This window comes from Talpa europaea, assembly GCF_964194135.1.
Source record: "Talpa europaea genome assembly, chromosome: 7".
NCBI classification, from domain to species: domain Eukaryota; kingdom Metazoa; phylum Chordata; class Mammalia; order Eulipotyphla; family Talpidae; genus Talpa; species Talpa europaea.
Genome location: NC_140074.1, coordinates 83703813 through 83731812, shown reverse-complemented (window position 1 = coordinate 83731812; position 28000 = coordinate 83703813). Strand labels below are relative to the sequence as shown.

The 28000-nt window shown below is 45.3% G+C and overlaps 1 protein-coding gene across 3 annotated transcripts; it reads left to right on the top strand.

Moving 5' to 3' along the window:
- BLTP2 (bridge-like lipid transfer protein family member 2) lies at positions 1-27999 on the top strand (the record flags this gene model as incomplete). Of its 3 annotated transcripts, none has more annotated exons than XM_084238620.1 (39): positions 1-68; positions 905-1028; positions 1523-1572; positions 1879-2026; positions 2201-2319; positions 2549-2609; positions 2803-2992; positions 3762-3885; positions 4040-4164; positions 4420-4487; positions 4598-4743; positions 5695-5813; positions 5916-6079; positions 6225-6483; positions 7425-7630; positions 8787-9879; positions 10292-10483; positions 10622-10824; positions 10948-11066; positions 11196-11416; positions 11725-11915; positions 12040-12139; positions 12260-12462; positions 13290-13578; positions 16141-16298; positions 16523-16729; positions 22097-22196; positions 22405-22587; positions 22948-23069; positions 23563-23718; positions 23797-23918; positions 24739-24919; positions 25528-25614; positions 25812-25922; positions 26064-26199; positions 26305-26435; positions 26597-26698; positions 26996-27130; positions 27817-27999. In XM_084238620.1, the coding sequence occupies 39 exons, from the start codon at positions 1-3 to the stop codon at positions 27997-27999; spliced, it is 6696 nt and encodes a 2231-aa protein (XP_084094746.1). The 3 variants fall into 3 exon arrangements, with proteins under 3 accessions (XP_084094746.1, XP_084094745.1, XP_084094747.1); XM_084238619.1 differs by having other exon boundaries at positions 4598-4749; XM_084238621.1 differs by lacking the exon at positions 1-68 and having other exon boundaries at positions 912-1028; positions 1879-2053.
- Position 28000: the final 1 nt, after the last annotated feature.

Genomic DNA, 28000 nt, shown 5'->3' with positions numbered 1-28000 from the left:
ATGCCCCTGTTCTTCGTCGCGCTGTTGGCCTTGCTGTTGCTTGCGATTGGCGCCGTCTTCCTTGGCCGGTGAGCGGATGCCCGGCTACAGCGAGGGTGAGGGGTGGGGGGCAGAAAGATTGAGGAGGGGGCACAAGCTGGAAAGGGGCGCACGGGAGTGGGGAGGAGCAGGAGGGGTCTGTGCGCGGGCGGCGGGAGGGAGGGGGCGAGGAGGGGGCGCACGACGAGATGCGGGGGCGTAAGCCGGAGCTGGTGAGGAGGCGCTGGGAGCGCAGGGACGCTGGAGCGGGGCGAGGCCTGACAATATGCTGTGGCTAGGAACTGAATAGGGGTGTGTTGGGGGGGGCTAGCTCCCTGGGCCCCCTTGCAGTCCTCTCTCCCGTGAGTGTCCCCTTCGCCGAGTGCGAAGGGCACCTGCAGCTGCGCCCTGGGGAGCAGGAACAAGTCAGACTTCCTGGAGAAAGTGGCAAGCGAGCTGGCCGGTTGACCCCGCTGTGCCGTCTCGGGGACACCTGTCGGGAGGGCGGAGACTGAGACCCTTTTGAGGGAGTATGTAATGCATGTCTAACATGGCTGGTTGTACTTTGGCTGCTGTTGGGTCCTCTTCTCGTTACCTCTGGGATCTCTAAAGATTTGGGGAATTCCATGTTTGTTTGTTTTTTTTGTCCCCAACTTAAAGGGTGGGGCTTAGCTTTTCTCATTTATCTTGATGCAAGGGACACTCTGGGCTGTTAGGGTTCTGATCAGTGTGGCTGAAAGTATGCGACAGAGTGGTGTTTAGGGAGACAAGAAAGTTACCAGCTTCAGAAGATAACCCTTTGCAAGGCCTTCTAGGACCAGCAAAGGGTTGTCAGAAGCCATTAATTGGAAGAGGGTCCTGTGAACTCATAGGAATTTTTCTGCAGGTGGCTTGTGGTCAGATTGGCCACCAATTGGTGTCAGCGGAAGCTGCAGGCAGAGCTAAAGATTGGCTCCTTTTTTTGGATCCAAAATGTCAGTCTTAAATTTCAGCAGCACCAGCAAACAGTGGTGAGTCCTGGGGAACTCCCTGGGTATGTATGTAGAGTTGATTTTGCTGAATTTCAGTTTTTAATTTCCTTTTTAAAAATTGGGAGTGACTTTTCCTAGTTAATCCAACTTTGTAAAAATGATTTTAGAGTTAGTTTGGGAATACTAGGATTGATCCAAGTTCTGTTAAAAAATGTATATAAGGCACAGAGTCTCTAGGGCATTTTGAAAAATCAAAAGTAAAGCACAAAAGAAAGTAATAGAAAATAGGAGTTACTGTTCTAATTTAAGAGGGGAAGCAGAGAAACCAGAAAGAGAAGTACAAAGCAATTTCAACTAACATCATTGTGAGGAACATGATACAATGCTGAGGAGAGAAGCTGGTGGAAATGGAGTGGAGAGTATTTAGAGGATGGGTTATAGCACTTATTTTCTTAGAACCTTTGCTGGCTTGTCAGATTGTTCATGGCTTACCCCACAGCTAGTATACAAAGCTTTCTCCCACACTGTTTTAGGAAATTGATAGCCTGTGGATTTCCAGCAAACTACTTAGCCATGATTTGCCGTAAGTACTCTATCCTCATTCTTCCCCAGGGGAATATTTTTGGATTGGGATTTGCAGAAAGAGAATCTTCAATATATGTCTCATAAAACAAGGAGGAAAGTGGATTCTTGCTGATGTTTCTCTCCCATTAGTCTGGAAGCTATTATTTTCTGAGGTGGATACTGTAACTACTAAGAGACTACCCTCCATATCTTGAGCTACATTGCAAGGGAGGATGGGAGAGTGAATGTGAGGGAGGGGAAGGGTCTGCTATGGGAAGGATGAACCTGCTTGCAATGAGGTTTCTTTTCTGGACAGAAAAAACAGAAACTATGTGGCATTGTGTTTTGGAGAAGTACGGATCAGAAGGGACCTACAGAAGGTTTCTAGCCTGTTTGCCCCATTCTCTAAGAACACTGGGGTACATCAAAAGGAGCTGTCATTTAGCCCATCCTTATTAAAGATCTTCTGCCAGGTGAGACTGTACCCTCTTTCTGGGACTATTTAGGGATGACTGACTTAGGAGCATTGGGTGGGTCCTTCTATTTTGGAGGCATTAATACTAGGAATATTGTCTCTTGCTATCTACTGAAAAGGAAGGGCAGCGCCTTGATATTAATTATGGTTCATCTTTGCTTCTTCCTTTCAGCTTTTCTCCATTCATGTAGAATCTATAAATATCATGGTACTCCAAGTGGCTACATCTGAATCCTTGTGGCATATTCAGATCAGAGAATGCAGCTTTCATTTGGATAGTGATGGGAAAAGGTAAGCACCAGGAAATAGAGGATTTGGTAGTCCTATTCTTACCTGGGAATTGTTTCAGGGTGGGTTTGTGTCAAAGACGTCTTACAAGGTGTCGAGTTCTCATTCTGTGCAATTTGAGGAAACACTAAGAATAGGTACTTTTTGCCTTGTCCCTTCCAGCCAAGAAAGCTTGACTGAAGGTAAATAGTGAGGACAAAGGCCAGCATCTTAATTTTTTTTCCTTTTCCAGGCTAAAATGTGAGGTGAGCCTAAGTCAGATCAACAGCAAAGTTCTAAAGAGTGGCCAGCTGGTGAGTATCCCATGGTCATTTAGATGCTTTTTTTCCATCTGGGCATAAGACATAAAGGTGCTTAGGACTCATATTCTAGATAATGTGTCCTTACTGGAGTTCCTCAGGGTAGTGTTCCAGATCACTACATTTTGACTCCACATTCCCAAGTTCCCTACAAGTACACAACCTTAGAGACTTATCTTCCCTGCAGGAGGACACCTGCCTTGCCGAGGTCTCACTGGCCCTAAAGCTGTGTCTAGAGGTGGGTATCAGTAGTCGACAACTGAAGGCGATCACCCTGGATGTGTGGACGCTCCATGCTGAACTGCACGAAGGCCTCTTCCATAGTCAGTTGCTGCGCCAGGGTCCCAGCCTGGCACCTAAACCTGTTCTTTGTTCAGGTAAGGCCCTAGCCAGCGAGTTTTGTCTGCCTAACTCAGGATTATTTTGGAAATAGAAAAAAATACTGTTCTCACGGCTCATTTAGGTGTTACTACTCGTTTGTTATTCATTATGACCTTTGACCCTGAGGATAACCAGAGGAAATAGAGTGTTTGCTTATGGTGTGTGCAAGAACTCACATTTAGTGGTTACTTCTTTTTTTTTTTTTTTTTTAAGAAATGTATTTATTTTTATAGAAGAACTGGGGTACAGGCCAGAAGCACGGGAGTGTGAGGGGATTCACCAGAGACAGAGCGGGGAGCAGAACAGGCAGACAGACTGAAGGCATTGCTGAGGGGAGTAGTAAAAATGGACTTTAACTCTTTTGGCCCTAATATCCATATTCTTTCCATTATGCCAATCTGTTAACACATCCTAATTTTTAGACTTTGGGGAGTGAAGTACAGAAGGTATCTGCATCTAAGATTGGGCATTTGCTTAACCTGCTTTATGTAAGAGGATTTGACCAGGCACGGCAGACCTTTCCTGTGCCGCCCGCTGCTCTCCTCAGCAGTGTATTTCGTCAGTCTGCCTGTTCTGTTCCCCGCTCTGTCTCTGGTGAATCCTCTCACCCTGCTGCACATCTGGCCTGTACCCCGGTTCCTGTATAAAATAAATAAATAAATTGAAAAAAAATAAAAAGGATTTGACCAAAGATGGAAGGGAATTTTGGGAGAATTCATAGAGTTAGGGATTCATGGTCCTTGTGTTATGCATTCATGTTTACAGAGGTGACAGAGAACTTGGCCGAACCAACTCTGCCTGGCCTATACTTCCTTCAGCAGCTGCCAGACCAGGTCAAGATGAAGATGGAGATCACAAGTGTAGTGCTGTCCATGAATAGTCAAAAGAGGTGAGGTCTCCACAAAAGTATGGAGAGCAATGGTTAGTGCATATGTCTGGGATCTCCATAGGCAGCATTATAGCTGCACTGAGCTTGTCTGTGGGGAAAAAATGAGTAAGAGGGGCATTCCACATCTTTCTGAGCCAGAGTTTCTCTGGTCCAGGCACCTGAATTGGACAGTAAAGCTGCTGCATTTCCTGTACCACTGTGATGAGGATCAGCTGCCCCTTCGAAGCTTCACAGCAAACTCTGATATGGCGCAAATGAGCACTGAACTCCTCCTGAAAGGTTCATGGGTGGGGATACTGGTACTGAGAGAGAACGGGAGATCAGGCACTCTCTTTCCTCATTTTCCATGTGGTCTTCTTCATTTAATATCAGTGTAACTGGGGAGGAAGAGGAGGACGGAACATACTAAGATGAAAGAACTCCAACTCCTGAGTGTAGTTGACAGTCTGTTCCTCTCCTTGCCTCCCTCTGATCCTCTCCTAGTTTTATCTTTTGCACTTCCAGTGCTCTCTGATCTGCCCTGTGTCCTTACAGATGGGTTGTTGCTGTCCCAGAGCCGCCAGCGCATTGTCTGTCTCAACTCCCTCAAGGCTAGTTTGCAGGTATGATGAGTGTGCTTTCAGGAAACACTCCTTTCTCTGCTGTTTCCTAACACCATTGTATTAGGAGCCTGTAAAGCCCAAGCCCACATTTCTGGTGTTCTCATTTCCAGGTGACCACCATTGACCTTTCAGCCTCCTTGGTTCTGAACACTTGCTTTATTCATTACCGGCACCAGGAATTCTCTCACTGGCTGCATATGCTAACACTAGAGACCCAAGGGTCTAGTTCTTCTGTTCTTAAGCAAAGGAAAAAAAGGTCAGTGTAATCTTTTTCAGCCACCTTCTGATGAGGCGAATCTGGGATTCTTTTACCACAATGGCATCTTGTGTTAAATACATGCTTGATTGTTTGTGCTCACCAAACCTCAGTCTCAATAGCCTGGTTTCAGTAGCAATCCCATATTAAATATCTTTCCCATAGGCTCTTTGATGATAGGGTCATACCCTCCTTGTTTGAGTGTCTTCCATATCTAGCACAGTCTTATTATCCAAAATAAATATTTGTTGACCTGAACTTATAAATGACAAATAGTAGCATATCTGTCTTGGATTGTAAGTTGACAGGTCTTGTCAGCAGTGCAATATGTCTTTGTGTATGCAACGTGTAGTTTTGTTGCAGAGAAAATTTAAGGTTAATGTTTGAAAGTGATGCTCATTGTTTGTATTAGACTGAATCATATGATAGGCTGATGTTCACCACATTTGGCCTACGAAAATAGCAATTTCAGGCTTCCCTGGTGGCCTAGGGGTTAAATCTCAGCACTATCAGCTCTGTGGCCTGAGTTTGATCCCTGGCCAAGGAACTAACCCACATACGGTGCAGCAGACCTCTCCTGTCTTCCCCTCTGCTTCCCTTAGCAGTGTGTATTTCAGTAGATCTGCTTTTTCTGCTCCCCTCTCTGTCTCTGGTAAATCCTTTCTCCCCTTGCACCTCTGGCCTACACCCCAGTTCTAAGTAGTAAACAAACAAACAAACAAGAAAAAAAAAACAATTTCATGTGGTTCCACCTGATGCCTTTCTGATGTTCCTGCAGATTACATTGGGAATAGCAGCAAGCTGACAAATTCAGTCATTTATGTTCTGGTTGCATACCATCCTAAGAAAGACCATAAATCTCATCTGATTTTGAGAGCTTCAGGAATCTGCTCTATGATAGGAAGCTACAATTCTCTCCTCATCAAACAATGATGTCTTGTCCCTATGCAGAACCTTGCCCCAAATCCTGGCTCCCATCATCGTTAGCACCTCCATTTCCAATGTCAACATTTCCATTCAGCTTGGAGATACACCACCCTTTGCCTTGGGATTCAATTCCATCTCTTTGGGTAAGGCTCTGGAATGGGAAAATCTGTCCACTAGTGGAGCTGGACCTATTTGATGGCCACAGCACCTCCACAGAACTCCTCTCTTTCACCTTCTTTGTTCAGATTACCAGCACCTGAGGCCACAAAGTATCCATCAGCGGGGTGTCCTAACTGTGGACCACCTTTGCTGGCGCGTGGGCAGTGACTCCCACATTCAGCGGGCACCACATCCACCCAATATGCATGTTTGGGGTGAAGCGCTTGTCTTGGATTCCTTCACACTACAGGTACGTGGGGATATTGGTGAACAGGGACCCATGTGGTTTCCTCATCCTGTTGTGCTTCACTGTACTGCACACCATCAGGTGATACATCTGAGTATTACAGAACCATATGCATGTTCCTAATGACCTTCCTCTGCTTCTTTTGTAGGGTAGCTATAACCAGCCACTGGGCTTGTCCAGCACTCAGTCAGATACCCTCTTTCTTGATTGTACCATCCGAGGACTGCAGGTAGAAGCATCGGACACCTGTGCCCAGTGTCTCTCTCGGATCTTGTCCTTGATGAGCCCACAATCTGGGAAGTCAGCCGTCTCTAGGGAATCTTCATTCGGGGAATCTGTGTCATTATTGTGGAAGGTAGACTTGAAGGTGGAGGACATGAACTTGTTCACCCTTGCTGCCCTGGTTGGTAAGTGGAACAGAGAGTCTATACTGAAGTATGTAGTTTGTAACCTAAGTAGGTTATGCTGGTTTAGTCTGTTCTCATATAATGAAGCAGATTATTGGCATCAGTTGCTGCAAAGCCTTCTATAACTATTGGACTTTTTGATGTTTTTTAAGGGCTTATGAGAAAAGTTTCAAGCAAGATGTGTAAGGATAGGACTTAGCTGTGACGTCTGATCAAGAGAATGAGACCCCTGCATTTTTTTATTTCCTTGTGTTTTAGTTCTTGCCTCTGGGCAATTTGCAGGAGCTAAGGAACTTCTTTGACTCTGCCAGGTGATCTAGTTAGGTTAAGATGGGAAAAGGAAAAAAAATATTTTTTAAGTATGATTTCTATTTTGTTTCTCCCCAGAGGAATTTTTCATCAGTCTTTAAGAACTTGGCTTCTTTACATGGGCTTTGGGGGAGGTCGTAGGGCAGCAGCTGTGGGTCTAAATTGGGGTGGAGGTGTTTGAACCTTCTGGGTTTTGCCAAAACAGTTCCTGCCTACCTTGCTGTGAAAGGCATCACTCACACAGTCATGTAGTTCCAGCTTGGGAAGCACATAGGCTTCAAAGACACTTGCTTCAGATATATCCCTGATGGCTGTGGCCTCCCCGACATTTAATGATGGACTTCTCAGTGGCCTTGCCCTTGGGCATACGTCGGGTGCAGTTAGTGTTGCAGATAGGCTGCCCGTGGCCATGGTCCTTTTTCGGCATGACCATTATTCCTTCTTGGTCATTTTGGAAGCAAGGACCCAAGAGATGGGAAAGGAAAAATTTGCCTAAAATGCAAGAAATAAACTTAGGGAGGTGTGGGGAATAAAGATGAGTTAAAGTGAAGGCTATAAGTAAGAAAGAATGAGGACTGAAGTTGCCATTTGAGAACTGAGAACCAAGGCTGATGTGGATTTCTGGATGTTAGGTGCTTCAGAAGTCCGACTGGACACGCTGACTGTCCTGGGCAGTGCTGAAACCTCAACTGTGGGTATTCAGGGACTTGTGCTTGCGCTGGTGAAGTCAGTCACAGAGAAGATGCAGCCCTGTTGCAAGGCTCCTGACATCCCTGCTCCAGTACTCAGCCTCTCCATGCTCTCTGTCACCTATCACAGCAGCACCCGCTCTCTAGAGGTAATGCTTCTGTGGGGAGGTGGAGTCAGGTTGGGTCTTACCTTGGCTTAGAACATTTCTTAATCTTTTGAGTCATATGAAACTTATCTAATGAGAAATACAACACCTGATGTACTTTTTTGTCCTGACTTGTTCTGTACATTTTTGACTTTTTATTATAGGACTTAAAATTCATACACAATTAGAGAAAATATATGAACTTTCTGTATTCCTACTGTGCTTTAGTAAAATTACCAACTTAGTGCCAACTTGTTCCAGCTATAATCCTGCCAGTAGCCCGTCTCCTGGATTATTTTGAAGCAGATACCAGATTTAAATAATTGAAGCTATAAATATTTCAGTTTACATTTCTGAAGAACAAAGAGCTTTTTAAAGATCATGATCTGGTGTCATTTTGCTGAAGCACTGAGCTTGCCAAAAGGCTGGATGGGATCTGAAGATGGAGGCACTGGCAAGTTTTGAGAGTCTTTCTAGTTTCTCTCCTCAGGGTACCATATGTGAGACTCTTAGGAGGAGAGTGGGATACCTTCCTGTTTGTCAGACCTCACCTTCCTTTGGAAACTGAGGGATTTCCTTCTCAGAGGCTGGAATTAAAGGAATTTTTCTCTTGGAGTTTAAATTTTCTGTGTCCACTTAGCTACTCAGAACTGACTTTGTTTTCCAAGCTGACAAGGACTGTGCTCCCCTCTTTGAGACATACTTTTCATATTATATTCTATGTCAATTACTGTGTTAATGTGTATGGTCCATGCTTTTTATCCTTTTTTGGGAATTAATTGAAGTTGTAATCAATGGAATGAAGCATTTTCATAAATAGAAATTTAAGACCAAATGATTTATTGAGCGTGTGTTGTGTTTACTGGCTATTCCATGGTAGATACCAAAGCATTAATATACAGGGTCTTTACCCAATTTAGAAGCTAGTTGAGAAGAACTTAAGAAGCATAAGTGCCCTTAAGTATAAAATCAGTTAGAAATGTTAGCTCAGCACATTATTGTTGAGGGGAACACGGCCAGGGCATAATTAATGTGGTTACTCAGCAAAGTCTTGTGGGTGGAAGTGGTTCTTGAGCCAGATGTACGTGTATAATAATGCCTGCCGTCTCCTATTCCTGGTCATGGTAATTGACAGATCCTTTTCTCTTGCTCCCTAAAGGTTCAGTGTGGTGCAGGACTGACTTTACTCTGGAGCCCCCAAGATCACATGTACCTGTACCAGCATGTCCTGGCCACCCTTCAGAACCGAGACCTACTAAGAGCCACTCTGCTTCCTGGGACTGTTTCACTCCTTGAGCTGGAGACTCCAGGAACTGCTGCTGAGCTAGAAGGCCGTCCCCCTGAGCCATCTCCTCCAAAGCGGCTGCTAAACCTTACATTAGAGGTGAGCACAGCCAAACTGACAGCTTTTGTAGCTGAGGACAAGTTCATTACTCTGGCTGCAGAGAGTGTGTCGCTGAGTCGGCACGGGGGTTCACTACAGGCTTATTGTCCAGAGCTGGCTGCTGGCTTTGATGGGAATGGCATTTTCAACTTCAAGGAGGTCGAGTTGCAGCTGCTACCTGAACTGGAGGAAATGATCCTCCATCGGAACCCCTTCCCTGTACTGCAGACCCTCCGGAATCGTGTTTGGCTCCTCTCTCTGGGCTCAGTCTCAGTGGAGTTTCCTTATCAGTATGACTTCTCTCGAACTTTAGATGAGGCAGTGGGAGTACAGAAATGGCTGAAGGGGCTCCATCAAGGAGCTCATGCTCAGACCTCTTCAAGTCCCGCCCCACTCCCACCTGATCTACTCTTGAAGGTTCAACACTTCTCCTGGGTTTTCTTGGATGACATTTTTGAGGTGAAGCTCCGTGATAACTATGAACTAATGAAGGATGAAAGTAAGGAGAGTGCCAAAAGGCTGCAACTGCTTGATGCCAAAGTGGCTGCCCTTCGGAAGCAGCATGGGGAGTTGCTGCCAGCACGCAAAATTGAGGAGCTTTATGCATCTTTGGAACACAAAAACATTGAAATCTACATCCAGCGTTCCCGTCGTCTCTATGGCAACACACCCATGCGCCGGGCGCTGCTCACTTGGAGCCTGGCAGGGCTAGAGCTCGTGGCTCTGGCAGATGCCTCCTTCCATGGGCCTGAGCGTGTGATAGAGCAGGTTCGAGAGCTTGATCCAGGCAGCCCATTTCCTGCAGAGGGGGTCGATCTTGTTATTCAGTGGTGTCGTATGCTCAAGTGCAGTGTCAAGACTTTTCTGGGTAAGTGGTGCTTCTTTATTTGCAGAGCCTGGTGTTTATGCTTAAAGCTCCAGGAGGTCTTTGAGTGATTACAGATGAGCTTGGTTATTTTGAGAACTGTGGCTGTTCTTTGGATGGGCGCAGTGGGATGGGTGGGGTTCCCTTTCTTTGTTCCTGAATTTCACCCTGAAGCTACTTGGTGAAAAGCAACACGTCATCTTCAGGGTTAGTTTGGCTCTTGGATCTCACTATTTTATCCCTCACTTTCTGTTCAGAGTCTTCATGCCCTTTTTCAGCTTTGTTACCAACTGCCAGCTCTTGTTCTGTCAGATGACTTTGTAAAATAGAAAAATAAAGGTAGTTTTGGGGGGAAGATGCCTGAGTACTGACGCAGCCCCCTGAATAGCAGTGTGTGTCCTCCCTGTGATAACAGTTCGGATAAGAGACTATCCCCGGTACCTGTTTGAGATTCGTGACTGGAGACTGACAGGTCGGCTTGTGGGCACGGAGCAGAGTGGTCAGCCTTGTTCCCGTCGGCGTCAAATTCTGCACTTGGGGCATCTGTGGGGTAATGTGGCAGTAGAGAGGAACATGCCGCCACTCAAATTCTACCATGATTTTCACTGTGAGTAGGGGAGGGCAGCTGGTTTGGTTGAGGGATGTTTGTGATGACTGAGTGCGAGGGTGAGCTGACACCCTTCTGGAGTGAAGTGAGAGGGATGAAGCTGTATAATAAGCTGTACCCTTTGCTCCTATACCCCAGCGGAAATCTTCCAGTATACTGTGGTATGGGGCCCATGCTGGGATCCAGCCTGGACACTAATTGGACAGTCTGTTGACCTCTTGACCAAGCCCTCAGCTGACCCCAGCCCACCTCTGCCCTGGTGGGACAAGAGCCGTCTTCTCTTCCACGGGGACTGGCACATGGACATTGAACAGGCAAACCTGCACCAGCTGGCGACTGAGGTGAGGGATCCAGAGCAGTTGTTTTCCTATTAAGATGCTATCAGGGAAGAGAGAAGGGTACTGACTTAGGAGGTGAGGGTGGTACTCATCCGTATCTCACCAAGTTCTTGGGGATGGTTACAGGATCCATACAATACAACTGAAAATATGCACTGGGAGTGGAGCCACCTGTCTTTCCATTGGAAAGCTGGTCAGTTTGTGTTCAAGGGTGACTTGGATGTCAACGTGAGAACAGCTTCTAAGTAAGTGGCATGATGGTTGGACCTCCACAGGGTGAGGGAATCAGGGCGGAGGGAGAGGGGAATAAGGGTGGAAGCTGAGGGGCTTCAAGTGACAAGGGCACTGAGGGTTGGGCCTCTCTTGTGAGGCAGGTATGACGACTGCTGCTTCCTTCACCTCCCTGACCTCTGCATGACACTGGACCTGCAGTGGCTATGCCACGGGAACCCCCATGACCATCATAGTGTCACGTTGCGGGCCCCAGAGTTCCTCCCCGAGGTGCCCGTGGGCCAACTCCATGACTCCTACCGGGCCTTCCGTTCTGAGAACCTCAATCTCTCCATCAAGATGGATCTGACTCGGCACAGCGGGAGTGAGGCTTGGGTCTGGGGCCTTGGGGATGAAGGGCTGGGAGGATGGGCTTAGAATTTGAGGATTTCAACTTGGCTCGTTGGGGAGGGGCATGAGAAAGGGAGAATTGGGTTAGCACCTTTTTTTTTTTCTTTTGGAGAGCGTTATTGAAAGCAGAGTTTGGATCTTTGAAAGGAGAAGGCATAGTGTGTTAAGTTATGAGGTTGAGCGCTAGGTTTCTAAACCTTTAAAACCTGAAGCTAGGGAAGGATTTAACTTCATCTCTGAGATTCAACCACAGCTAGGAAATGTCAATCCTTTCCTTTGCAGCGATGTCTCAGCCGCGAATTCTGCTATATAGTAGTACGCTGCGTTGGATGCAAAACTTCTGGGCCACTTGGACTAGTGTGACAAGACCTATCTGCAGGGGAAAGCTCTTCAATAACCTGAAACCCAGTAAGAAGAAACTTGGCCAGCACTACAAGCAGCTTTCCTATACTGCACTCTTCCCCCAGCTGCAGGTCAGGCTCTGATGACCCTGCTGACATGCTCAATTCTGTTCCCCTTCTCTATTTTTCTCTTATTCTCTCACAGTCATCTTTCTCCTGTCAACCTTTGCTCAGTGTTACACTGTCTTATTGCCAGGTACATTATTGGGCCTCATTTGCCCAGCATCGGGGCATCCAGATTGAGTGCAGTCAGGGCCATGTCTTCACTCGGGGAACTCAGCGGCTTATACCTCAAGGTAAGGTTAAAGACTCCCTCGTTTCTCCTAGCACATTCCTTGTTTTCTCTCCCTTTCTCTGTCCCCTTCGTTTCCTCTTCCTGTCACACACTTTTATACTGGGATGCCTTCTTTCCTCAGCGGGCACAGTGATGCGGCGCCTCATCTCTGACTGGAGTGTGACCCAGATGGTTAGTGATCTAAGTCAGGTGACTGTTCACTTGATGGCCTCACCCACTGAAGAGAATGCTGATCACTGCCTCGATCCTTTGGTGACAAAGACCCACTTACTGAGCCTATCCTCCCTCACCTACCAACGGCACAGTAACCGCATGGCTGAGGAGGTACTGCCCGGCACAATCTCTTTACCACCTTATTCTATCAATAGGTGTCTCAGTCTACTTCAGCTGCCATTACAATTTACCATAGCCTGGATGGCTTAAATACCAGAAATTTGTTTTTGGAGAGCCTGGGTGCCAGCCTGGTCAGCTTCTGGGAAGGGCTCTTTCCCCTGCTTGTGTACAGCTGCCTTCTCTCTTTGTCTTCACATGGTGGGAAAAGAGAGGGCGGAAAAAGCTCTTTGGAGTCTTATAAGACACTAATCTCCTCATCAGGACCTCGTCCTTATGACCTTATCTAAACTTAATTGCCTCCTTAAAGGCCCTATTTCCAAATACTATCTCATTAGGAGTTGTGGCCTGAATCTGTGAATTTTGGGGAGACACAATTGAATCCATAACAGTAAGTGTTAGACTAAGTTCCTGGTCACATTCCTAACTATAACCTTAGCATAAATATCATTACTTTCTCATGTACTGTCTGTGTCAGCTGTGTTAGCATCCATCTTTCTGAAAATTCTTTTTTTTCTGTCTCCTAAAGATAGCCTCTTACCCTTAGGAAGGAGAGTAAAATATTTCTTAGCATCTTATTATTATTTCTTAATCTTTTAAGGAGATTGTATGTTAAATTCTCAGTCATTGAAAATACGGTGGTTGTAGTGAAGAGTTTAATTTAATGCACATGCTATGTTCCCTTAGTGTTTCTTTCTCTGGGGTCTTCTCCTCTCCCCTAAAACAAGTTTCTTTTTTAATGAGATTTTTTTCCTATCTCTGCATTTGTGGTCTAGGTGGGAGTTTCCATGCTACCCTAAGATTCTTTTCCTGTTTCTTAGAGTCTCTCTACTCGACTTGGGGATCCTGCCATTCACACACACCAGCTGCACTTGGTAGATTTACGGGCTTCTTGGACAACCACCAATCGGGATATTGCCTTTGGTTTATATGATGGCTACAAAAAGGCAGCTGTGCTCAAACGTAATCTCTCTACTGAGGCCCTGAAGGGGTTAAAGATTGATCCCCATTTGCCAGCCAAGAAGCCAAAACAGAGCGTCCTGACCAGTGCCCCAGCCCCCATCAGCACTCCCAGCTATAGTGGACAGCCTGATAAGGGGTCATCAGGAGGTAAGTTAGGGTGATAAGACTCCCCAGGGTTAGGTTTAAGACTGTGGATATGGTCTTGGACAGGAGTTTGAGGTCTAAATAATGACAGGTTCCATCTGGGCATAGAGATAAAACTATTATTCTTCCCTATTAGGACACTTAAGTCTTGCCCAGCAGAAATATGAGAGAATTGAAGATCTGGTTCTCTAGCCAGGAGAAAAGGATCAGGAAGGGGTAAAGGGGCCAAAACAGGCTGAATAGGGGAAAAAAGCAAAGGATTAGAGAATTGCTTTGTGCTTTGATGAATTAAGCTGTTTAGTCAACAAATATTTATTGACTACTTAACAGGCACAAAGCATTGTGCCTGTTCAATGAGGGATATAGAATGTATGACATTCTACTTACCTCAACAAGTTTATTGTCTCTGGGTGAGCTAAGATTAGTTCATTCATTAACCCAGTCATGCATTCTTAGGTTCATTTTGGTTTTATTGAGGATTTCTAATCCCCACATGAGCCTAGACATTGGCAATACAAAGGTGAGGAGAGTTCAGAAACTGGTGGTCATAAAAATTATTGTGTCATTATGAAAATGCTTTGTAACAATGTTCAGTAAGAAAATATTTAGGAGGGGCCTCCCTGGTGGTGCAAGGGGTTAAGATGCAGCACTATGAAGCTATCTGCAGCCTCTGCAGCACGAGTTTGATCCCCGGCCAGGGAGGTGACCCACATGGCACAGCAGACCTCTCCTGTCTTGCCTGCTGTTCCCCTTAGCAGAGTATTTCAGTACATCTGCTTGTTCTGCTCCTCACTCTGTCTGGTGAATCCTCTCCCCCACCCCCAACCCCACACACATGTCTTTGGCCTGCACCCCGGCTCTTACGTGCATAATTAAATAAATCTTAAAGAAAAAGAAAATATTTAAGAGTTTAGGTAAGTCTGGAAAGGCTTCACAGAGATGATAATTAAGATGGGTCTTAAGAGATGAGTAAAAGTTCTGTGGATGAGGAAAAAGGAGAGGGCATTTTAGGGAGAGGGAACAACAAATACAGAGAAATACAAATTTTTTTAAAAAAAGAATTTTTTATTTATGCATACAAGAACTGGGGTGTAGGCCAAAGGTGGGGGACTTTCCAGTTGTTGTTTACTCTGCTTTTCTTGCTCAGTGTGCCATCTTTCCAACCAGTGGAGATTTAGATATTCTCTGGATATCTCTGTCTACTGGGAAAGAGACTATTTTTTATGATTTATTTATTTAGGCATACAAGAACTGGGGTATAGGCTAGAGGTGCGGGGTTGAGAGGATTCACTAGAGACAGAGTGGGGAGCAGAATAGGTCTACTGAAATACACTGCTGAGGGGGGCAGCGGGCAAGACAGAGAGGTCTGCTGCTCCTTGGCAAGGGGGGAGAGAGGGGGATTGGTTGGGGCGTGGATCATACTCAGGCCACAGTGGCAATAGTGTGATAGCGCTGAGACTTAAACCCTGCGCCACCAGCAGGGAGGTCCAAGAAATACAAATTTATGGTGCACTTAAGAACAAGGTGAAAAGTGATAAATGCCACAGGAGAGAAATTCAACAATATGGGAGCTGTTCTTCACTGGAGTGAAGGAGGGAGTGTGATCAGGGAAGGGTTCACTCGAAGTAGCATTTGAGCTGGACCTTAAAGACTTATTAAGATTTGAACATGTAGAAATTCAGGGAAGAAGGAACAACCTGAATAGAGTGAAGTAGGTAAGAGTTCAGTTTGCCCAAAGGTGAGTGAACAGTTTGACTGGCATAGAGATTTGCTGAAGGAGAGGAGTGAGAGAAGACGCTGAAAAGGAGAGGTGGATCACTAAAGGCTAAGGAGATTTTGATCCTTATTCAGTAGACAATGGTGAACTAATGAAGGCCTTTAAGTGTCGTTAGAGTTTTTAAGTGTCATTAGAGTTTTACTTTTAGGTAAATCAGTCTGACAATGGTGTGTAAGAGTACTGGGGAGAAAGAAACTGAAATTGGTTAGACAAATTAGAAAATTATTATGATATCTCAACTAGAGGCCAGGAGGACCTGAGCAAAGTAGAGATAGAAGGAATGGAGATGAGGGGATGGATAGAAATGTTACTGTGCATATAAGTGATCTGACAATTGGTTAGAAGAATGAGTTCAAACAGATGACTGAGACTTTGAGCCAGTTACTGGCATAATGGTAACAGTATGAGAAAGAGGAGAACCAGGAGGTAACTGTCTTGGAAGTGTAGAGTTGTTGAATTCAGGTTTGGAGCACATCCCCCATTTGGAACAAAAATGGGGGAGAAGTTCCTGGAATGGTATCCAGAGATGGATATGCATAAGAAAGAAAAATGCTACAATTAGAGAGCGTTTCTAAGTTTGTTTGGGAATCTGTTACTTGTATTAAAATAAGAGGGAAATGAAATGTCAACCCTTATTTTGTCCTCAAGGGTCATGAAGTAGGTTGGGCTGGGGAGAATATTTTCTAGTTTTCCTTAGCTAGAGAAATTGCAGGAAGATTGTTTTGGCCTGGTTATGATCTTGCTGCCTTGAGATGGTGACTTTTCCTCGTTTTGTGTTTCTCTTCCAGGTGCCTACATGTTGCAGAAACTAATTGAAGAAACAGATAGGTTTGTAGTGTTCACAGAAGAGGAGTCAGGTGTGAGCGACCAGTTGTGTGGCATTGCTGCCTGCCAGACAGATGATATATATAACCGAAACTGCCTTATTGAGCTTGTCAACTGTCAGGTATTTCACCAGAGCACCCTAACATTGGGCTAGATTGTGATCAAATTTGTTTACTTTCCCGTATCTGTAAAAAGAATGGGTGAATAGAGCCCCCAAAACTACTCCTTCCAGTAGGTATCATGGGTAATCACTTCCATGACGAAAAGCCAGGTGAGTTCACTCAGTAAGCCAGAATTAGAACCATTTGCAGCGGCCTTGATGCTGTGACCCTGCTTTTGTCTCAGATGGTTCTTCGTGGAGCAGAAACAGAAGGCTGTGTCATTGTGTCAGCTGCCAAGGCCCAGCTGCTGCAGTGTCAACATCATCCAGCCTGGTACGGTGACACATTAAAACAAAAGACATCCTGGACGTGCCTGTTGGATGGCATGCAGTACTTTGCTACCACTGAAAGCAGCCCCACTGAGCAGGATGGCCGACAGCTGTGGTTAGAGGTTAGTCAGCAGGGCTGAGAAAAGCCTATAATTTAACCCATTTTTCCACAGTTAACCCTTCTACCAGAATAGCTGCAAGACTCTTGACAGTACCTATTGCTGCTAAGAATAATAGTGAGGTTGATATCACCTTGAATGTAGAGATTGTTATCTGTCTTTGGTCAATGAGTACATGTTTATTTTTTTAAAGTTCATGCTCTTCTGTTTCTTTGCAAGGGAAATTCTCACATCCTAGCACTAGAATTTAGACTGGAACTTGTTTACTTTTTGAAAAGATTGCTGATCCCATTTAATAAGATCACTCTAATCAGCAGGCAGCCAAGAAAACTAGGCAGTAAATCAGGGAATTTGGATAAGCTCTCTACTTCCCTTTTCTCTTAGGAAGATGATTCGTTGTTTCAGCAAGGCAGTAGGTCACATAGAAAGAGTGCTTGTCAGGCCTTGTCAGGTGGTGTAGGGGTTAAAGTCTCAGAGCTATCAAGCTATCGCCAGCCACTGTGGCATGATGATCACTGGCCAGGGAGCTGACACACATGGCGCAGCAGACCTCTGCTGTCTCACCCGCTGCGCCCCTCTGCAGTGTATTTCAGTAGATCTGCCTGTTCTGCTCCCCACTTGTTTCTGGTGAATCCTCTCACCCCCCCACATACACCTCTGGCCTACACCCCAGTTCTTGTGTGCATAAATAGATAAATCTTCAGGAAAAAAAGAAAAAAAGAGTGCTTGTCTAGGAGTCAGGTTATGTGATTTCTAATGCCAGCTTTGCTGTTATAGTAGCCGGGAACTGGGGAACTCACATTTATTTGTAAAATGGAGTTAGTACTTCACCCACACAAGATTGTTGAAAAATTCCAGTAACAAAGTGTAAGGTCAGGAATGGCCACAGTGCAGGTTTTCTGATCCCATGCAGACCGGGTAAAGGAGGAGTCAGAGTCCTCAGTAGTTTTGCAGGTCCTTTATTTGGGGTTCACCGGGCATATGGCAGGCAGGGGTACTGGCTGGGGGGCTGGGAGGCCTGCCAGCCTCCCAGCCCCCCAGCAAGTCTTCACTCTTTCTGGACTCTCCGGCGTTCGTTCTGCTGCTTCTCGGCTTCTGCTTTGGCTGCTGCTGCTGGCGTCTCCGTGACTCCGCCCTTAAAAAAGCACAGTCTTAGCTCAGCTGAATCCCATCTACCTAGGCCCACGCCCTATTCCAGGTGCCCGCCATCAGGCATGCATTCAGGACAAGGATCCATCATCTATCCTGATGGCGGAAGGGCAGAAAAGCCTGATATTTTCTTTACCCTACACAAAGTACTTTGATATAAGTAAAACTTCCTGATAGAAAGTAGTCTTTTAATTTTTTAAAAGTCAGTATGTCTGGGAGGTTTAAGTATGTGTCAAGATGTTTTTGTTAGATGGTGAGATTGTGAGCACTTGGCAGGGACTGTGCCGTTTCTTGGTAAAACTGAATTTGCATTGTAATTTCTAGGATATAATATTAGAATTATTGGGAGATCTAGTGGTTACAAGATGTACCTAGCCAATATTCTGCATTGCCATCACTTATGTACCAGGTGTTAAGTGTGTGTATTGTGCTGAAGATGGTGCACTCAAATGAGTTGCTGGATCCAGCTTACTGTGATAAGGACCAATCTCATAACCTCATTTGCTGTTATATTTATTTTATTTTTTTTTAAAGATTTATTTATTTATGCATACAAGAGCTGGGGTACAGGCCAGAGATGCGGGTGGTGAGAGGATTCACCAGAGACAGAGCGGGGTACAGAACAGGCAGATTGATGAAATACACTGCTGAGGGGAGCAGCGGACAAGTCAGGAGAGGTGTGCTGCGCCATGTGGGTTGCTCCCTGGCTGGCTGGGGATTGAACTCACGTTGCAGAGGCTGCGGATGGCTTCCTAGTGCTGTGCTTAACTCCTTGCGCCACCAGGGAGGCCCTGTTGTTCTATTTAATGGGGATAAAACTGATTCCTCTTTCCTCCTCCCTGGCTGGTACTTCTTACTCCATTGATCTTAGGGCTCACTCCAGGCAACCTCAAGTGTAATTATAGAAATGGTAGTGAGCATTTAAATCAGATGTTAAACCAATAAGTGATTGGTAATGTGAGAGATTATGCTGATAATATAGTTGTGGTTCAGGCACTCCATGCCCTTTACCAGTAGTCTCAGGAGGTAGGCACAGAAGGTATTAACTACTCATGCAGAAGTAGAAAGGATGAGTTATGCAAGACCTGCCTATCTCCCATTTTCTGCTTCTCTAAGGCATGCAAGTGAACCCCTTTTTTGAGCTCTGATATTAGCACTATAGTGGAATGTCCTTGGGCTTAGGTGGGAGGGATTTGATCTTGCCTTTCCTGTTTGAATTTTTTTGTGACTTGGCAGATCTACTTAATGGTCTTCCCATATTACTCATTCTGTTACTCACTTTGACTTCAGCTTGGCAGAGAGACTCAAAAGAATTGAGTCCTTTTCCCCCTTGGCAACAGTGTCAGAGTGGTTGCCTGAAGACAGAAAATAGCAGCACAGATAGATGAATTACTAAAGTGGGCGGGAAAGTCATTGGTGGTTTTATTTTTTTTTAATTTTATTTCTTTTAATTTTATTTCCCCATCATAGTATTACCATCATAGTATATCTACCATCAGCTCACCCATACTCCACTACCATAGACCATTGTGCTTTCTTCCCTCTTTGTTCTTTCTCTCCCACACCTCTCCCGACTTGGTCCTGCAGTTCTGTAGTCAGCTGTCAAGAGTTAGTGTCTCAGCTTTTTCTTACCTGACTATTAATTTAGTTACTTTATATTCCACATATTAGTGACACCATCTGGTATTTCTCCTTCTGAAGATTTTTTGATTTTTTTTTCCTACTTCTATTCTGCTAAAATATACATAAAATTGGGCCTCCCTGGTGGCTCAAGGGGTTGAGCTCAGCACTGTGAAGCTGTCTGCAGCCTCTGCAGCACAAGTTTGATCCCCAGCCAGCCAGGGAGTTACCCACATGGTGCAGCAGACCTCTCCTGTCACAACCACTGCTCACCCTCAGCAGTGTATTTCAGTCATTCTGCCTGTTCTGCTCCCCACTCTGTCTCTGGTGAATCCTTTTACCCCCCCCCCCCAGCACCTCTGGTAGGTACCCGGTTTTTGTATGCGTAAATAAATAAATCATTAAAAAAAATAAAATATACATAAAACTTACTCTCTTAAACCATTTTTAAGTATACAGTCTAGTGGTGTTAAATATATTCATAATGTTGTATAGCCTTCACCCCCATCCGTCTCAGTAATTCTTTTCATCTTTTTTTTTTTTTAAATATAGGGGACATTTATTTATTTATTTATTTATTTTTATTTATTTTTTTAAATTTTCTAGAGGCATGTCTTATTTATTTATTTATCTATTTGTTTGTTTGTTTGTTTGGTTTATACATGCACTGGGTACAGTCAGAAGCCGGGAGGGTGAGAGAATTCACCAGAGCCAGAGCAGGGAGCAGAACAGGCAGAAGGACCGAAGTACACTGCTGAGGGGAGCAGCGGGCGGCAGGAGAGGTCTGCGCGCCATGTGGGACCCTCCTCAGGTGGCCGGGGAGCAGTCGGGGACCGAACCGGCGTCGCAGAGGCCGTGGGCAGCTTCGCAACCCAGCACTCAACCGCTGCGCCACCGGGGAGGCCCTATTTATTTATTTTTAAGATTGATTTATTCATGCATACAAGAGCCAGTGTTCAGGCCAGATGCGCGGGAGGGTGAGAGGATTCACCAGAGACAGAGTGGGGAACAGAACAGGCAGACTGACGAAATACACTGCTGAGGGGAGCAGCGGGCAAGACAGGAGAGGTGTGCCGCGCCATGTGGGAATCTCCTTGGCCGGCCGGGATCAAACCCATGCTGCAGAGGCTACGGACAGCTTCACAGCACTGCACTCAACTGCCTGCGCCAACATGAGGCCCTCTTTTCATCTTGGTAAAGCTGAAACTACACCCATCAAACATAACTCTCCTGTCTCCCAGTCCCTGGCAAACACCCATTGTACTTTCTTTTTTTAAAAGATTTATTTTTTTATGCATATAAGCTGGGGTACAGGCCAGAGATGCTGGGGAGGGGGGGCAGGGGTGAAACAATTCACCAGAGACAGAGTCGGGAGCAGAACAGGCAGAATGACTGAAATACACTGCTGAGGGGAGCAGCGGGTGAGACAGGAGAGGTGTGCCTCGCCATATGGGTTGCTCCCTGGCCGGGGAGGGATCAAACTCATGCTACAGAGGCTGTGGATTGCTTCATAGTGCGATGTTTAACCCCTTGCGCCACCAGGGAGGCCCTGTACTTTCTTTCTTTATGATTTTGACTACTATCTTATATAAGCAGAATCATAGTATTTGACTGGCTTATTTCACTTAATATAATGTTCTCCAGGTTCATCCATGTTGTAGTAGAATTTTCTTCCTTTAAGGCAGAATAATAATGGATATGCCATATATTGCTTTAAGGTGGAATAATAATATATATGCCATATATTGCTTATCCATTCACCCACTGATGGACACTTGGGTTGCTTCCATACTCTAGCTATTGTAAACAATGCTGTTACGATTATGGTTGTACAAATACCTCTTTAAGACGCTGTTTTCAATTCTTTTAGATATATAGGCAGAAGAGGAATTGCTGGGTCATTGAATAATTTGATTTTTAGTATTTTGAGGAATTGCCACACTGTTTTACAAAGTGTCCGTACCATTTTACTTTCCCACGAACAATGTACAGGGTTCTAATTTCTGTACATCCTTGCCAGCACCTATTATTACTATTTTTTTGAAAGTAGCTATCTTAATGGGTGTGATTTGGGCCATGATTTGATATATTTTTTTAAACGATTTATGTATTTATTTATACAAGCACTGGGTACAGTCAGAAGCGCGGGAGGGTGAGAGAATTCACCAGAGCCAGAGCGGGGAGCAGAGCAGGCAGAAGGACCAAAGCACACTGCTGAGGGGCGCAGCTGGCGGCAGGAGAGGTCTGCGTGCCATGCGGGACCCTCCTCCGGTGGCCGGGGAGCAGCCGGGGATTGAACCGGCGCTGCAGAGGCTGCGGGCAGCTTCGCAACCCAGCACTCAACCGCTGCGCCACCGGGAGGCCCCTGATTTGATCTTAACTTAGCTTGTCTTTCTGGACTGAGGCATGTGGGCCTGGCAAAATGTGCACATAACTCAGTTGAGTTTGGAAATTTTGGTGGTCTGGGATAGAAGGAATAGACATATGTTCTCCGTTTTAGGAGATCCTTTAAGCTATTCCAGACGGATGAACTCTAGATAGTATCACTACTTAACATCGTGTGGAGATCTGTGACCCAGGTATCTGTATCTCTGTCTTTAGGTGAAGAATATTGAAGAGCACCGGCAGCGTAGTCTGGACTCTGTCCAGGAGCTGATGGAGAGCGGGCAGGCAGTGGGAGGCATGGTCACCACCACCACAGGTTCGCTTTTTCCTCCACCCCATCCTGTAGTGAGGGCACCCCAAAGGGGCCTCATTTCCTTACCTCCTCTTAAGACAAAAATATGCTGGAGTAGGACCATTTTGTGTTAGGGCTGGTTGGAAGTGTCTGGAGTTCTTTAGACATCACACATAGCTGGGAGACTCTCAAAAATACCTCTATTGAGAATGTCTTTCTCACCTCTTCCCAGATTGGAACCAGCCAGCTGAGGCGCAACAAGCCCAGCAAGTCCAGAGGATCATTTCGCGTTGCAACTGCCGAATGTACTATATTAGTTACAGCCATGACATCGATCCTGAGCTTGCAACTCAGATTAAGCCACCTGAGGTTCATGAGAACCAGGAAAAGGAAGATCTCCTAAAGAAGCAGGAAGGTATTCAGGACATGAAAGGCTTTTAGGAAGGAACTAGGGAACTTGTGAGACTAGTTATTTTCTTAGTGATCTTGAGACAGTACTGTTATTTAAAGTGTCAGTGTGCAGCAGGCATTAACATTAGAGTTGGCTCTATATTTTGTAAGTTCTTGGGTAAGAATATCCTGTACTCTTGGAGGAAACTGGGGTGAATGAGTATTATTTGATTCTGAAATATGTAAATATATTTCCACCCATAAGGATGTCTCACAATCCCTTTCTATGGGGTTAATAGGATTGGCTCCAGATATGGGTTAGGAGGTGGGGTAAATAGTTAAGGAGAAACTTGAACTTCTTATTTAGCTGCTAACAATTACATAGGGGCTGTGGATACCTTCACCCTCATCCATCATGAGCTGGAAATCTCCACCAACCCGGCTCAGTATGCCATGATCCTGGACATTGTCAACAACCTGCTGCTCCATGTAGAACCCAAGCGGAAGGTGCGCATGGGCCCTGTCGGAACTCCATTTAGGCTCACGGGAACCACTGGACCCTGTCCTTCATTTGGAGTCCAAAAAGAAAAGCCATGCTTCAAATGGAAAAAGGGCCTTGTGGTTGGTGCATCCTCTATTAGTCAGTAATGGCAGTTGAAATATCACTTACCTTGGAAATGTCCGAGCTTGTTTACTTGATTGTTTTTCTTGGTCAGTTCTCTACTCAGTCACCTAAATACCTCTGAAAACAGTAGCTGCCCCCCACTTCCATCTTCATCTCCATTTGTGAGACTGGCTTATAGTGAAATCCAAATTATTAAATCTTCTGTATTGGCCCATTCCTTGCTCTTGTTATTACACAGTGATAGAATTTCTAGAAGAGACCCCCAATTTTCTTTTCTTTTTTTGGAGATCTCTGTTTCCTGTTCTTTTTCTGTTCTACTTTATGGTAATACTTGTTTATTAAAAAATCTTGTCATTTCCTTTTCCATTTCTTTAGGAGCACAGTGAGAAAAAGCAGCGGGTCAGGTTCCAGCTGGAGATCTCTAGCAATCCTGAGGAGCAGCGCACCAGCATATTACATTTGCAGGAGGCTGTGCGGCAGCATGTGGCCCAGATACGGCAGCTGGAAAAACAGATGTATTCTATCATGAAGGTAGTGACCTGGCCGGTTTGAAGCTAGGGAGGTCTCCTAGAGCAAGGGAAATCACCTCTTTCTTTCTCCTGTCCTTAGTCTTTGCAGGATGACAGCAAGAATGAGAATTTGCTTGACCTGAACCAAAAGCTTCAGTTGCAGCTAAACCAGGAGAAGGCCAACCTACAGCTGGAAAGTGAAGAACTTAATATCCTCATCAGGTGCCCTAGCATTCTTTACCTGCGCTTTTCAGTGCCACACTTGAGTGGATTTCTCTTTCTTTTCTGTGTTCTTAAGAGTCCAGTATGTGTTTTTTGTTTTTTTTTTTAAAGATTTATTTACTTATATAAGAACCGGGATACAGGCCAGATGTACGGGAGGGTGAGAGGATTCACCAAAAACAGAGTGGGGCACAGAACAGGCAGACTAACGAAATACACTGCTGAGGGGAGCAGTGGGTGAGACAGGAGAGGTCTGCTGCACCAAGTGGGTTTCTCCTTGGCTGGCTGGGATTGAACCTGCACTGCAGAGGCTGCAGACAGCTTCACAGGGCGGTGCTCAACCACCTGCGCCACCAGGGATGCCCAAGAATCCAGTATGTGTTATCAAAGGCTGTTGTTGTAGATTCTGGCATCCCTTTCTGAATGAGCCTTGTTGGACTTGGCCAAGAAAATCCTTTGATTTTTCAATAATATACCTCTAGGGAAGGGAGAAAAATGGGTAGTTGGGATTGATCACTTTTGTGACCTTGATACTATGCAGCTGAACTGCAAGGAAGATATCTTCACAATTGCAGATATAACCATAAGGGTTATTAGTGGGAAGATGCTACTTTATCAGTAAGGTATAGACCTGAAAGATGGGGTTTGTGCTTCTGTGCTTCAAGGTGAGGAGAGCAGGAAATCCATGAAAAAACTTTAGGGAATAAATGTTCCAGAATAGGTCCATCTTCGGAGTTTTCCTCCTATATCACCTAGAGCATTCTGCACCACCCCCAACTCTTTTACCCTTGTTAACTTTGCTCCTGCTGTCCATTTATAGGTGTTTCAAGGATTTCCAGTTGCAGCAGGCCAACAAGATGGAGCTGCGAAAGCAGCAAGAAGATGTGAGTGTGGTTCGTCGCACTGAGTTCTATTTTGCTCAGGCACGGTGGCGTCTGACAGAGGAAGATGGACAGCTAGGAATAGCTGAACTGGAGCTGCAGCGGTTCCTGTACAGCAAGGTATTGGGCATATACGGTCACAGAATGGCAGCTGTATTGAGAGGCATTGACCTATTTCAGATGTCTGATTCACAAAAAAAGTAAAACAAAAAGGGGCTAATTATTATATGATTATTAATGATAGAGACATGAGCAGAGCTCCCCTTAGACATGTTTGTAATGTGAAATAATAGAGATATACATAAACTTGATCAAATGCTTCCTTCATTGACTAGTATCTCTAGAAATGCCCAGAAGGAATAATCTTCCAAGTCCAACTTGTAAAAGAACCATTAATTCTATACTAGCATTCAGCTTTCCTGCAGTTCCTCTTTGCATGGAAGTCTGAGTCCCTTCCACAAGCTCCTGGACATTTGGAAGTGAGACCATTTTGAGTGTCACAGTGAATGAGAAGTAATGCTGACATTTAGTACCAGTGAGACCTGGAGTACCCATGAGAAACTCTGGATTATAGGATGTATTGACTTTTTAACATTGAAAGAGATAGCAAAAAATAGGGATTAAACATGGAGAAGCTGAAAACAATAGGATATATAGCAATTCTCTAGACGGCTCCTGAGAAATGCTTATTATAGTGGATTGGGTGGTGGGCTATCCGTCTTTTATAGGTGAATAAGTCTGATGATACAGCAGAACATCTTCTGGAGTTGGGCTGGTTCACCATGAACAACCTCCTGCCCAATGCTGTCTACAAGGCAAGTCATTTCCCCATTCCTCGCCATTCACATGCTACCTACTACAGAGCATTTGTAAAAGTCCTCCCACATAAACCCTCTCTTGCCAACAATGTGGTGATCTGAAATGGTGGAAGCTTGTCTAGCTTAGTAAGACCATTGCTTCCCTTCTAAGTCTGTAGAAGATTTGTGGGTTGATTTATCACTCTACCCTACAGGTAGTCCTGCGGCCCCAGAGCTCCTGCCAATCTGGACGACAGCTGGCCCTACGCCTCTTCAGCAAAGTCCGACCCCCTGTTGGGGGTATCTCTGTTAAGGAGCACTTTGAGGTTAGTAAACAGTCCTTTGGGTACCCAGGAAGAAGGAGCAGTCAGAAGCTTTCTTTGTGTTACCTGATGCTATATTAGGGTTAGGAAAACTGAGGGATGATGTCTGAGCTTAATTGCTTCTTCAGCCTTTTTCCTCTTTAGGTAAATGTGGTGCCTCTCACCATCCAGCTGACACACCAGTTCTTCCATAGAATAATGGGTTTTTTCTTTCCTGGCCGAAGTGTGGAAGATGATGAGGTTGGTGATGAAGAAGATAAATCCAAACTGGTGACTACTGGTGAGAACTTTTGTGGTGGAACTCCAGAAGAAATGGGGTAACGGTCCCAGAGACAACTGAAGCTTCAGAAAGAGGACGACAGCTGGTGTGCTTGCTTTTTCATAGGAATACCAGTGGTGAAGCCTCGGCAGCTGATGGCGACAGATGATGCAGCACCCCTGGGCCCTGGGAAGGGTGTAGCACAGGGCTTGAATCGGAGTTCTGGGGTCAGGAGGTCATTTCGCAAAGCACCTGAGGTACCTGACATGCTCTTAAAGACAGAAAAATGGGAGCTGGGTTTGGCCTAGCTGAGGATTTCTTCTGTTTCCTTTGCATCTTTTCCAGGGGAGTAGGATGTTTGGAGTCTTAAGTTTCTTCTGATGATTTTAGGGACTCATAATTTTCCTGCTTGTCCTAGCACCCAGTGGATGATATTGACAAAATGAAAGAGCGAGCGGCCATGAACAACTCCTTCATCTACATAAAGATCCCACAAGTTCCACTATGTGTCAGCTACAAGGTCTGCTCCTCCCCAGCATTTTTTAGAACAGGGTGGGAAGTGAACCAGATAAAATCAGAGATTAAAGACAGATTTCAGCTTGTGAAACTAGTCTGTGAGTGCTACATCTGCTTCCCTCTGCTCTCCTCTCCAGGAGTGAGCACCATTACTAGGCCGAGGTAGAGGGACATCACTATCTGTAGGTTATCACTATGGGAAGGGGCTCACTAGACTTGGGCTCAAGTACTGGCTTGGACTAAAAATAACAATTGATATGTTTCTTCCCTCTTCTTTTCTCTCTCCCTCCTCCTCTCACAGGGTGAGAAGAACAGTGTGGACTGGGGTGACCTTAACCTGGTGCTCCCCTGTCTAGAGTATCACAACAACACATGGACATGGCTGGACTTTGCCATGGCTGTCAAGAGGGACAGCCGCAAAGCCCTGGTTGCGCAGGTATCCCACCAGAGTTCATGGCTGTTTGGTTAGCAGGGTAGCAAGCAGGTCCTCTGCTCAGGAACATTTTATTTTATTTTTTTAAAGATTTATTTATTTATGCATACAAGAGCTGGGGTATAGGCCAGAGATGTGGGGGGTGAGAGGATTCACCAGAGACAGAGTGGGGAACAGAACAGGCAGATTGACCCAAGTACACTGCTGAGGGGAGCAGCGGGCAAGTCAGGAGAGGTCTGCTGCGCCATGTGGGTTTCTCCCTGGCTGGCCAGGGATCAAACTCGCGCTGCAGAGGCTGCGGATTGCTTCATAGTGCAATGGTTAACCCCTTGCACCACCAGGAAGGCCCTGCTCTGGAGCATCTTATTGTAGAATACATTAATAGCAGTCTTGGGAAAGGGCAGGTGAATGAAGTGAGTGACTTTGCTCAAGATGATTGGACTGAATCTTTACTGTTTCCTCTGTTAACTACTGTTGATTTTTTTTGGGAACTCAGGGCTTACACAAACTCAGTTTTAGAATGGACTTTAGACGGTATGCTTCTTGAAAGTGGAGATCATTTTATAATTTGAATTGCCCTATTGTGCCTTCACGTTAAGTTTAATAAATCTTCATTGACTTGATTTATCTTGATTTATTCAGCCTGTCCCACTAATATTTACCTTCCTTTTTACTCTCTAACCTATCAGGTAATCAAAGAGAAGCTAAGGCTGAAGTCTGCAACAGGGTCTGAGGTCCGGGGAAAGCTAGAGACTAAATCAAACATCAACATGCAACAGCAGGAAGAGGAGGAGAAAGCCCGGCTCCTCATTGGTTTGAGGGTGGGCAACAAGAACCCTGGCAAGAAGTCCATCTTTGGCAGGCGCAAGTGAT